General features: G+C 44.9%; 1 protein-coding gene across 2 annotated transcripts; it reads right to left on the bottom strand.

Moving 5' to 3' along the window:
- Positions 1-5062: 5062 nt before the first annotated feature.
- Positions 5063-12967, bottom strand: LOC311137261 (mediator of RNA polymerase II transcription subunit 16-like). 2 transcript variants are annotated; one of them, XM_084171657.1, is made up of 16 exons: positions 12737-12967; positions 12101-12278; positions 11779-11886; positions 11449-11618; positions 10704-10985; positions 10325-10474; positions 10072-10177; positions 9663-9818; positions 8772-8992; positions 8156-8362; positions 7405-7615; positions 6977-7110; positions 6497-6689; positions 6053-6269; positions 5702-5785; positions 5063-5459 (listed from the first exon to the last, which is right to left on the bottom strand). In XM_084171657.1, exons 2-16 carry the CDS (start codon positions 12237-12239, stop codon positions 5333-5335), a joined length of 2505 nt encoding a protein of 834 aa, XP_084027783.1. In that variant the 5' UTR covers positions 12240-12278; positions 12737-12967; the 3' UTR covers positions 5063-5332. The 2 variants fall into 2 exon arrangements, with proteins under 2 accessions (XP_084027783.1, XP_084027784.1); XM_084171658.1 differs by having other exon boundaries at positions 12101-12367; positions 12737-12774.
- Between the last annotated feature and the right edge of the window lie 62 nt (positions 12968-13029).

Genomic DNA, 13029 nt, shown 5'->3' with positions numbered 1-13029 from the left:
CTGTAGTTTGTAAATCCAAAAACGTTCCCTTTGGTTTAGCTGTTTAAGACGATCCCCTTTTCTAATTGAGGCCGGAACATCAATACCCATAGCTTGTAGGGAGGCAGGGTTACCATGGTGTAAGGACTTGTAGTGCCTTGCCATGGGGTAGTCTTCATTGCCTACCCATATGGCGTACTTGTGTTCCGCTAAGCGGTCTTGAAGGCATCTCTTTGTCCGTCCAATGTAGAACACCTTGCACTGTGGACATTCCAATCTGTAGAAGACATGAGTGGTTTTGCAGTTAATTAAATGCTTGACTTAATACTCAATTTTAGAAGCTATGTCAACAAATACTTTTTCTGTGCAATATTTCTGCAATATTGCACTGGTTGCATTTAAAAGAGCCCATGTTTTTGTGGTCTAGACACATTTTTTGATAGTCACCAGGAAGATAGCTGTGGACTAATTTGTCATTTCGGGTAGGACATCTCTTAAAGCTTATGACTGGTGGCTCAGGAAAGACTTGGCATAGTAGCGTCTTACTTTGGATGATTCCCCAATTCTTTTTAATGATTATTTTAATGTTCTCTGCTTCAGTGTTGTATTTTGTAACAAAGTACACTCTCTCTGGTGCATCGCAAGGCGCTCCCCTTCGCACCAAGTTCTCTCTGACAAGTCGTCCGGCCTTTATACCTGCATCTTTCAGGACCTGAGCGCTGTAGCCCCGATTTGACACTGTAGTCTGTTTCCTGATCGCAAATTCTGCGGGCTCTTTGGAATTGGCCGTATGGAATGTTCTCTTTTAGCCTTTTGGGGTGGAAGATGTCTGCCCTCAGAATGATGTTCCCATCTGTAGGCTTCCTAAAGATTGATGTGTGCAAACAGCCTTTGTCATTTTTACTGATCCAAAAATGGTCCAGAAAATGAATGTTATCCTTGCTGTACTCCATAGTTAGTTTGATGTTAGGGTTAATGCTGTTAAGGTATTGGTGGAAGCAAATAAGTTCATCTTCTGAGCCAGACCAGAACAGGCAAACATCATCAATATAGTGTCCCCACCATATAATCGAGTCAAATAACTGTTTTTTAGAAGGATCCAAAATGAAGTCATTTTGCCATTTACAGTGGCTTGCGAAAGTATTCACCCCCCTTGGCATTTTTCCTATTTTGTTGCCTTACAACCTGGAATTAAAATTGATGTTTTGAGGGTTTGTATAATTTGATTTACACAACATGCCTACCACTTTGAAGATGCAAAATATTTTTTATTGTGAAACAAACAAGAAATAAGACAAAAAAACAGAAAACTTGAGCATGCATAACTATTCACCCCCCCCCCAAAGTCAATACTTTGTAGAGCCACATTTTGCAGCAATTACAGCTGCAAGTCTCTTGGGGTATGTCTCTATAAGCTTGGCACATCTAGCCACTGGGATTTTTGCCCATTCTTCAAGGCAAAACTGCTCCAGCTCCTTCAAATTGAATGGGTTCCGCTTGTGTACAGCAATCTTTAAGTCATACCACAGATTCTCAATTGGATTGAGGTCTGGGCTATGACTAGGCCATTCCAAGATATTTAAATGTTTCCCCTTAAAACACACAAGTGTTGCTTTAGCAGTATGCTTAGGGTCATTGTCCAGCTGGAAGGTGAACCTCCATCCCAGTCTCAAATCTCTGAAAGACTGAAACAGGTTTCCCTCAAGAATTTCCCTGTATTTAGCGCCACCCATCATTCCTTCAGTTCTGACCAGTTTCCCAGTCCCTGCCGATGAAAAACATCCCCACAGCATGATGCTGCCGCCACCATGCTTCACTGTGGGGATGGTGTTCTCGTGGTGATGAGAGGTGTTGGGTTTGCGCCAGACATAGCGTTTTCCTTGATGGCCAAAAAGCTCAATTTTAGTCTCAACTGACCAGAGCACCTTCTTCCATATGTTTGGGGAGTCTCCCACATGCCTTTTGGCAATTGCTTTCTTTAAGTAATGGCTTTTTTCTGCCCACTCTTCCGTAAAGCCCAGCTCTGTGGAGTGTGCGGCTTAAAGTGGTCCAATGGACAGATACTCCAATCTCCTCTGTGGAGCATTGCAGCTCCTTCAGGGTTATCTTAGGTCTCTTTGTTGCCTCTCTGATTAATGCCCTCCTTGCCTGGTTCGTGAGTTTTGGTGGGCGGCCCTCTCTTGGCAGGTTTGTTGTGGTGCCATATTCTTTCCATTTTTTTATAATGGATTTAATGGTGCTCCGTGGGATGTTCAAAGTTTCTGATATTTTTTTATAACCCAACCCTGATCTTTACTTCTCCACAACTTTGTCCCTGACCTGTTTGGAGAGCTCCTTGGTCTTGATGGTGCCGCTTGCTTGGTGGTGCCCCTTGCTTAGTGGTGTTGCAGACTCTGGGGCCTTTAAGAACAGATGTATATATACTGAGATCATGTGAGACTTAGATTGCACACAGGTGGACTTTATTTAACTAATTATGTGACTTCTGAAGGTAGTAATTGGTTGAACCAGATCTTTTTTAGGGGCTTCATTGCAAAGGGGGTGAATACATATGCACGCACCACTTTTCCGTTACTTATTTTTTAGAATTTTTTGAAACAAGTTATTTTTTTCATTTCACTTCACCAATTTTGACTATTTTGTGTATGTCTATTACATGAAATCCAAATAAAAATCAATTTCAATTACAGGTTGTAATGTAACAAAATAGGAAAAATGACAATGGGGATGAATACTTTTGCAAGGCACCTTACCTAAGTACAAACCAGCATAGGAAGGGCTGTAGCGAGCTCCCATGGCACATCCTTTGACTTGTTTAAAAATACGGTCCTGAAAGATGTTATTAATAAGAGTCCATTCAGTCAGTGAGACAATGAATTCTGTGGGAGGCATCGGTCTCAGACCGGGTACTCAAGAAACAGTGCATAGCTGCCAATCCTTGATCATGTTCAATGGTGGTGTATAGAGACTACACATCCATGGTGACTAAAAAGGAAGCTGTACCTATATTGTTCAATTCCTTAATTTTGTTCAACATATCTGTGGTATCTTAAAGATAGGCTGGGAGTGACGGCAGAAAAGGCTTAAGAAAGTAATCAATGTACTTGGACATGGGTTCTGTCAGACCTTCATTACCACTAATGACTGGTCTACCTGGGGGGTTTTCAAGATTCTTGTGGACTTTTGGAAGAAGATAAAAAAGAAGCCGCACTGACATTGAAAATACATTTCAACTCATTGTCTGAAATGTAGCCGTTCTCCTTAGCTTCTGTGAGGATCCCTTTCAATTCAGTTTTTAGGTCCTCTGTAGGGTTGAAGGTAAGAGATTGGTAGAATTCATCATTGTCTAATTGACGGTATGCTTCTGTCACATATTTGTCTTTACTCCACAGTACTGTAGCCCCACCTTTGTCTGCTTTTTTAACCACAATCCATCCATTTTTGGACAATGATTCAACTGCATCCCTCTCTGTCTTAGAAAGGCTACATCATGTTTGGTTAGAGTAAATTTGACCCTTAACAGATTCTCCACATCAAAATTCACCTTCTTTGCAAATGTATTTAGTGTGGCATTCTGGACAATGGGACAAAAGGTTGAGTTGGGCTTAAAAGGTGTTTTTGAGGGCACAGAACTGCCTGACCTGAAACACTGGTGTCTGTAGTTGGAGAGATGTTTTTATTGTGCCAGGCCTTCAGATGTAGATTCCTGTAGAAACGAAATAGGTCGATCTCTGTATTGAATTCATTAGTTGAGTATGTGGGGGCAAACGACAGTCCTTTAGACAAGACCCTTACACAATCATCAGACATTTTTGCTGTGTTCTTGTGTACTATAAAATAGATGGCTCTCCTATTCTTAACACTTTGCCCAGTCATATTCAAGGTTAGAACTACCTTTAAAAAAAAAAAAAAATATTTCACCTTTATTTAACCAGGTAAACCAGTTGAGAACAAGTTCTCATTTACAACTGCGACCTGGCCAAGATAAAGCAAAGCAGTGCGATAAAAACAACAACACAGAGTTACATATGGGGTAAAACAAAACAAAGTCAAAAATACAACAGAAATACATATATATACAGTGTGTGCAAATGTAGCAAGTTATGGAGGTAAGGCAATAAAATAGGCTATAGTGCAAAATAATTACAATTAGTATTAACACTGGAATGATAGATGTGCAAGAGATGATGTGCAAATAGAGATACTGGGGTACAAATGAGCAAAATAAATAACAATATAGGGATGAGGTAGTTGGGCGGGCTAATTTCAGATGGGCTGTGTACAGGTGCAGTGATCGGTAAGGTGCTCTGACAACTGATGCTTAAAGTTAGTGAGGGAGATAAGTGTCTCCAGCTTCAGAGATTTTTGCAATTTGTTCCAGTCATTGGCATTTAGGGGTTCTGATGCTTCTAGCCTTGTGAAGCATTTTGATAACATATCTACAGTATTTCACTTTTTAATGTGTATAGTATTGCTTAATAGGTGTTGTCCAATGAATTCTGTAACCACTCCCTCTTCAAATCAGGGTTGATTGGAAAAAGCTGTTCAAAAGAGGACATTGTATTATCATATCTTTGTACTCCCTGACGAAGGCCATGCAGCCGAAACACGTCAGTTTTTAATCTTTGTTTCCAGTGAACATGCCATACAAATAAATACATTTTAATGAATTATATGAAGAGTGCCTTGGTCCTTTTTTCTTTTTGATGACCAAAATCATTTGCATTTGGAACATCTCTGCTTTTTTATTAAATGGAACCTCTTCGTGGAGTGTGACGTAAACTCATCATTTTGATATAAAACCCATCTTAAATAAATCCTTCTCATTACTAGTTCCTTCGTCTAATCCCTGGTGCACATGACAAGACTAAAACCAGATTAGGCTCTATGCACAAGACGTCTAGAGCCACCCAGTGGCGCTACATTTTAACTACATCTAACACACAAATCATCCACCAAGAGCCAAACGCTAATTATTGCGCACATCTCCCATTGACATCAATGCAATATTTACATGAAAATATGAGCAAAAGCATCCAGATCTCAAATAGGAGTCGAACAGAAAAGCCACACCTCTCAACCATAAGGTCCCCAAATAAACTTTATTTTCTTGACACGGGTTTGAATATAAAAAGAGACATGAAAAAACACATGGTTCCTATTTACAGGTAGAAAACAATGATGCCATGATCACAGCCTCTCCAAATAGCCATCTTTGAAACACAACCGTATGGATATCCAGTACTTGTCCTCCAAAGATATCTGCTAAGAGGCAGCAGCGTCATGCAGGCTACTGTCCAAAGGCTGACCTGAGGTCAGGGTTTGCGTTGATAGTGGTCTCCGTTGACAGATCTCATGACAGTGTGGAGGGGATCCTTCTCCAGAGGCCTCCGCAAAGGCAGTTCTTGATCCAGCGCTGCTCCCACTGCTTCATGGCGTTGGTCTTGTTGGGCGAGCGGAGCATAGTCACACAGCCACACCTGAGATGGAGAGAGAGAGAGAGAGAGAGGAAGAGAGAGATGGAGAGAGAGAGGAAGAGAAAGAGAGCAAAATAAAGAAGGTGGAAAGACACCAAAAGAAAGGTAGGCAAAGAGAGAGTGAATGTCAACACAGGCATGGTCAGACTGAAAAAGCAAGACCGGGAAAAAAACAGTAGAATGATATAAAAATGAAGGAAAAGTGTTGGGGAGTAGGTGATAGAGGAAGTGGTATGGGTTCTGACCTGGTACAGGCTTTGCTGTCCTCTGTGGGGCAGACACCCATGTAGAGACAACGTAGATTATCCATCCTCTGGACCCCCGGGCTCCTAGACACGCACAATTAATATATTGACCAATGGCATCTGTCAGGAAGGCTTCACCTGAGCTTTGACTGAAATATTAGCAATATTAAGAAGAAGCACATTTACCACAAACAGATGTCAAAAGGACAACTGTGTGCCATGTGGGCCAAATGTAGTTCACTGCCACGGCCAAGAGCACTACACCTAATTCTAACCCTAAAGAGCCTACCAGGTGGTAGACAACCTTTCCCCTGAATACCAGCTAGCCCTCTCCTGAGGCCTCACTCTTACCTGGAGAAGACCTCCACCTGGGCTGTGGAGTTGAGACCTGGCAGGCTGTAAGGTTTGCCAAACTGAAGCCGCAGCGGGTGCTTGCCCTGTAGCTTGCAGATGATGCCGTCGTTGACGGGCAGCCAGTCCATGCTGGGCACCAGCAGCTGGCTGGGCAGCAGGCAGCACTCGTCTATCAGCGGCTCATCTGGCTCCTGGGGGTGGCCCTCATCCCGAGCTGGTAGGGGGATTGGGAGGGGGATATGTGGGTGAAAGCCAGGTACACATAGGAACACGTACATAGATTGATATAAGGTCTAAAGAGACACAGCAGAATGGACTGAGTAGACTGATATACAGACAGACGACACTGTTATAACCTAAGGTATCTCTGGCACATTTAACCCCACATACCCACAGACACATAATATATAGTCCACAGCTACACGTTCTCCTCATCCTTACAGCAGAGCCAGAGCTTGGTGAGCAGGCGGAAGAGCAGCGACATGCTGTCCTGGTTGTCCGAGGTGGCTGTGTAGATGGGCAGGCAGCCAGGCTTCAGCAGGCCCCAGATGCGGATCATCACCATCATCTCCCGCAGCATACCCAGGGACCAACCGTCGCGCAGGAACCCAAAGCCTGGACGCACGATGGAGCCCTGAGAGAGGACACAGGTTAATACAGAGGTAGACAGCACTGAAGGACAGACAGATTAATATGGACACACTCTATACTAGCACCAGCCCTACATTTGATTGAACATTACATTATTTTAATATCATATCTTGTGTAAAAGTTTTTCTGGAGCAACAACGCACCCTTTTTCAGCTCGTTGTGAAGCCTACATTGGTAGCTCGTTGTGAAAGGCCTACATTGGTAGCTCTATTCATAAAAATGTACGAGTGAATCTACAAAAACAAAATGTGTGGTGTACTGGGAACCCACCTGATTGGGCAGGTTGGCCATCAGGTACAGCACAAAGTCTCCCACCCATTGGATGAGCTGCTGCAGAGACTGGAGCGGGGGGCCGTCTAACACAAACTCCTCTGTCTTCAGGTTGATCATCACCTTATCGATATCTACGGAGGAGGGGGGGGGGGGGGGGGGGGGTCAATCTTCACCAGAATCACTGAAGTCTTGAAATAAAACGACACACACTGTAGATACTAGCAAGCTGATAGGGGGGCAAATAAGGCAGCCTTCGCCTAGAGTCTGTTCAACAATAATAGGCCACCATGTACAAATCCCATTCAGTTCAAACTGACAAGAATTCCTTTTTCCAGCCTCACTTTAAGTGAAATTGGTGTCAGAAGTGGGATCCGTCTATTCATTGATTATACAAGTATAAATGGTAGTGATGCTAGTCCTCCTACCAGTGTCAGTGTTTTTGGCGCATATCTCTGCCAGCCTGTCCCCGGGGCTCTTGTCTGGAGTGTTGAGGACGTGGGGCCTTAGCAGGGACTTCAGGGTGGAGCTAATGGCGATGAGGAGGAGCTTGGCGTGGAAGTCGCAGGCTCGCGCTGCCGTGGCCGACGACAGCTTACAGAGGGAGGCCTTAACCGCCACGATACGTGTCGAGAGCACCTACCAAACACAGACACTGGATATTAGAAAAACAAATAAACAAAAACACCTCCATCCATTGTCACAAATTTGTTATCAACAGATTTTAGTCTGTCTGACCGAATGCCATGCAGCGGGGATCCCTGGGTTGTGTATTGAAATGACAAGTACTACCCGAATTTGTCCAATAAGAACATACTGTATAATTCAATTTCCTGTTGCAAAACATTTTTGCTATGTTGTGCCCTACTGAACACGACCCTGGTCCACCTACCTGCTGCAGGGCTTGGTTCTGTCTCCTCATGGTCCACCTACCTGCTGCAGGGCTTGGTTCTGTCTCCTCATGGTCCACATACCTGCTGCAGGGCTTGGTTCTGTCTCCTCATGGTCCACATACCTGCTGCAGGGCTTGGTTCTGTCTCCTCATGGTCCACCTACCTGCTGCAGGGCTTGGTTCTGTCTCCTCATGGTCCACCTACCTGCTGCAGGGCTTGGTTCTGTCTCCTCATGGTCCACCTACCTGCTGCAGGGCTTGGTTCTGTCTCCTCATGGTCCACATACCTGCTGCAGGGCTTGGTTCTGTCTCATGTACTCCTCATGCAGCTTCTCCACCAGGTTATGGACCATGCTCGGCTGCACATGGAGCAGCACGTCCCACCAGTCGTAGCCAGTCACCATGCAGTACTCCAGTAGGAACAGCAGGTGGCGCAGCAGTGTGTTCATGTCCAGCATCAGGCCCATGGACGGAGAAACGCGGATCATGTGCAGCTGAGGGAAGAAGAGCCAAAAGAGAGATGTAAAAATATGGATACAAATATTGTTCCTATCTGAGGGATGGCCCGGGATGGATTCAAAAACCATGAATAAGGACATGGACAGCTTGCTGTTGTACGAGAGGAACATTTTCTTTTTTCATACGTTATTGCCTGCAGATCATAGACTCCTGTAAGATTTAACACCAATGGCTGGGGTGTGTATTCAAGGGACATTGACGGTAAAAAATTAGAAATGTTTCCCTTTATCAAAAACGTAAGCCATCTAAGCTTTACAACATCAAATCCGGAGTAGCCTTTTCACCGTCTTCATAAAAGGGTGATGACGTGCTGATATCGTACTGTGTGTGACATTTAAGGTCACTCCACAGTCAACGGATCTGAACGCATTGCTGCACTCTCACCTTGCCGTGGTTGTCCACTCCGGCCAGGGCCAGTGAGGTCCAGGAGAACTGCAGGGCCTTGAAGTGGACGGTTGGGCTGCCGGCGCGCTGCCGCTTGATGGCCGGCTCATCCCCGGGCCGCTGGGAGGAGCCCGAGGAGGAGCCGTAGAACACGCCCATGGTTTGGAGGGACAGCCGGTGGAGGATCTGGATACTGCCATCATGGAAGGCTAGGGCCAGGCCTGGGAGGGACCACCACACAGAATCACAAACAATTGAATTCAATTTATTGATCTCCAGAGGGAGGCATTGAGATGGACCCCAGCAGCACACAGACAGGGACAACACGTCACACAGACAGGGACAACACGTCACACAGACAGGGACAACACAGCACACAGACAACACAGCACACAGACAGGGACAACACAGCACACAGACAGGGACAACACAGCACACAGACAGGGACAACACAGCACACAGACAGGGACAACACAGCACACAGACAGGGACAACACAGCACACAGACAGGGACAACACAGCACACAGACAGGGACAACACAGCACACAGACAGGGACAACACAGCACACAGACAGGGACAACACAGCACACAGACAGGGACAACACAGCACACAGACAGGGACAACACAGCACACAGACAGACAGGGACATTCCACTCATCACTTTCTCTGCCATTATGCATCAATGTGTCATGTTACCACTATGTTGTGTGGGACACATCCATGTAGGTACCACTTCCCTACCATGTTTCTTGAGCATAGAACTACTTCTTCTTTGGCATGTTTAATAGTGCTGCAAACCAACATTCTGTAAAGGTGTATGCTGCCACCTGAAGTGCTCAATAGTAGATGTGGAGGGGCAATGACAGGTTATTTGGCATCAGCACATACCGAGGCCTGGGCAGAACTTGGTGTCCGACGCCACCTTTAGGTCAGTGTTGGAGATGGAGATGGGCAGCTTGGGCAGAGCCACGGCCGACACGCGGTCCAGGTCATTGGTGGCCGACAGGATGCGCCATTTCAGGATCATTGGCTGTTTCTCGCCCACTGTGGGGAAGGAGAGGGGAAAGGGGTGTGTCTTTATGGGGCATCTCAATTGTAGAATCATGTACTGGTCTCCTTTCCTTTAACTGTATTGATCTGAAAACAAAATGGAGGATGCCTAAAAGGTTCTTTAAAGTGGCCAACAATTGGAAACAACTTTAAAAACTATTGAAATGCCCCCTATTAGTGACATACAATAATACTTATAATTGGGTTTAGAGTGTGCTCTTCCTTGGTTTATCGTTCTCTGCCTTACCTACTGGTGAACGATGTTGGAATATGTTATTGACAGGGAGGCCTTCCTTCCGCAATGACCAGCACTCTACAATGCTGCCCGTCTGACTGGAGGCACACAGCAGCACCTAAAAGAGTATTCATATCGCGGTTTAGTCCCATATACACTACACTGTTTGAATGCACATTTGGCATACTGGTAAGTGATAAAGCTGGAAAGAATTCAGAATAAAGGACACTTGGAAAGCAACGTGTTCACAGTGTGTGTCTCTCACCTGCTCAGAGTTCTCCCTGGTGAGGAACTTGAGGTGTGTGACAGCCGGGTACTTGTCCCTCCTGACCGGGTCCATGGTGCAGCGCATGAAGAGCGAGGGCAGCAGCTCAGTGTCGATGCGACACTTCTCGTTGACCACGCTCACGCACACCTTGATGTAGAGTTGGGATGACAATGGACATTGTACATCACGACAAGTCAGTGATAATATTATTGCGATACTAGCAGTACTTAATAACTGATGTTGGAGTAAAACTTCATATTATCGGACGGTAAACCCTCTTTACAAGAAAATAAAAAGCATTTGCATTCTGGTGTTAGCCAGTAACAATAAGAATAACAAATATAATTGTGTAATATCATCGCTAGCTAATACCTACCTTGTAGAACTGCACAGGTGATGAGCTGCTGCCATCCGTGGCCGCCACCACAATATTACCCCCGCCGGTGAAGGCGATGTCAGCCAGGGCCACGCGGCCCCTCAGGCGACACAGGCTCTCGCTGGCTGTGAGCAGCTGACCGTTGGGCTTCAGCAGGGACACGGTGACCAGGCCGCTCACAGTCACTGCCAGCCAGCCCTCCATGGGCTTACCCCCGAACAGCGTGAGCGACGGCGAGAACTTGACCCGCGAGAACTTCTCACCGAAGTTGGTGGAGCCCGACTGGGGGAGGAAGATTGGAGGAGGTAGAGAGAGAGTGGGGTGTGGCATATTTCAATGAACTAAGTGGCAAATGACAGTTCTATGTCCCAGTATATATTGTTTTATGGTTGTTAAATGCTGTTATGTGCAGTGCTCCACAGCCAGTGTACAGCATATCTCATATCTCAAGAGGTAGCCTAGACTAGAGGTTAAGAGCGTTGGGCCAGTAACCGAAAGGTTGCTGGTTCGAATCCCTGAGCCGACTAGGTTAACATTCTGTTGATGTGCCCTTGAGCAAGGCACGTAACCCTAGTTGCTCCTGTAAGTCGCTCTCGATAACAGCGTCTGCTAAATGACTCAAATGTAAAATAAAAAAAGAGCTTTAAACTTATACTGACAAGGTAATAAATCATAAGGTCCACACAGACAGTTGAGAAGAGCTGGTAGACTGTGTGAATATGAGAACAGGCTGGTGGTCCATTACCATCTCCACATGCAGAGCCAGCTTGACTCCATTGTGCAGCCAGGACAGAGCTATGATGGGGTCTCCGTCCTCTGCACTCCCTAGTGAACTCTCCCAGCTGTTCACCAGGTGATCTGCCATCGCCCAGCACTTGATCTGCCCATCTCCATCAGCAGACAGCAACCTGGAACCTACGAATGAACGCAGTCATGCACACACACAACATGTTAACTCAATACACTAGGGACACTTCTTGGCATTGTATTGAGTTCCACATCAGTATATCTGGACTGATAGGGCAGTTGTACCTTTAAGGGTGGTGGTTTTGGTATTGCTACTATGTTGACCCACCTGATTGGTCCCACTCCAGACAGGATATGACCTCGCCATGTCCAGAGTTAATGGAGTACACATCCCATGGGTGCTCTGTGTCAATGATGTGGACCATATGACTGACTTCTGAAATAAAGCAAATCACTGTGATTACTGCAGTGCATGTTCTGCTAATCAAGTCACGAGGCATTGAGTTACATATGCAAAATGAATTACATTGAGTTACATATGAAAACCTGATACTGGCAATGCGATTTGTTCGATTTCACATTCCTACTGTGCTCTTGCTACACACAACATCAAAACGGTCACAAGATCAGTACCAAGCACATTTGTGTACCTTTCTCGTCTTCCTCAATTTTTTGGTCTGTGGTGAAGGCAACGAGGTTCCTGCAGGACCAGGCACACACCAGTGGGATGGAAGGATAGTGGTTGCTCTTGGGTCTCTTCTCCCACTCACAAACATAGGCCACCTCCATCACTCAACCATATGCTTTTTCACTGGTTGAGTAAGTGTCCTTGTACAATCAGAGAAATGTATGTTCAATCTGCAATCTTCATGTACTTGATTGCACTTTGCACGGCGTCTCGGGGCTACACTTTGCAGCTATATCAATCACAAACAAGACACACATAATTCTATGTCAAATTTACTTGCATCTACTTCTTTGCAATAGTCGTCTTCTTCGAGCTAACATCGTCACTTATGTTAGTTAACGTAGTTATCTGTATACATCTGTTATATGCATATAGCTAGCTAAAATGCAGTATCTCCTACTTCAATTAGCTGGCTTATAGAGCTAGCTAAGGCTAGCAAGTTAGCTAGCTAGCAATATGGTAATGTAGTACGTTAGACCCAAATCATGAAGGAACTACATCAGACGAACTTCTAATAATCTAGCTACATTTCTTATTTATAGAGATGGTAGGTGAGATTTTAAATCTCTAACGTTAAAGAAATAAATTTACTCCTTACCATACATCCTACAAAATGTTACAAAAAAAATATTGCGGTAGGACCCCTGACGCGAATTTAGAAGTATTTTCAGTTGCCTGCAGCCTTATTATTTTATAAAACAACGTTGTAAATGTATTTGGTAGAGTGTAATTTCATCGAAAATGAATAACAAGTTTAATCTAGCATATTATTTTCACTATTTGGATATTACTTTTTGTATGATATCTTTATAAAAATGTGTATGGACGTTCCATCTACAGAGGGCGCTCGCGGAAATCGACTCTTCTTGTCAGACTTTCTTCCTTAAATTT

Source organism: Coregonus lavaretus (assembly GCF_964263955.1).
Source record: "Coregonus lavaretus genome assembly, chromosome: 11".
Taxonomy (NCBI): Eukaryota; Metazoa; Chordata; class Actinopteri; order Salmoniformes; family Salmonidae; genus Coregonus; species Coregonus lavaretus.
This window is presented reverse-complemented; position numbering and strand designations above follow the sequence as displayed.

Excerpts from the sequence above, each read along its gene's own strand:
- LOC311137261 (XM_084171657.1), bottom strand. The coding sequence starts at position 12,239 with ATGGAGGTGGCCTATGTTTGTGAGTGGGAGAAGAGACCCAAGAGCAAC. Across the intron at positions 11,619-11,778 it reads TCTGGAGTGGGACCAATCAG|GTTCCAGGTTGCTGTCTGCT; the intron begins GTGGGTCAACAT and ends GTTCATTCGTAG. Across the intron at positions 7,616-8,155 it reads AGAACCAAGCCCTGCAGCAG|GTGCTCTCGACACGTATCGT; the intron begins GTATGTGGACCA and ends TGTGTTTGGTAG.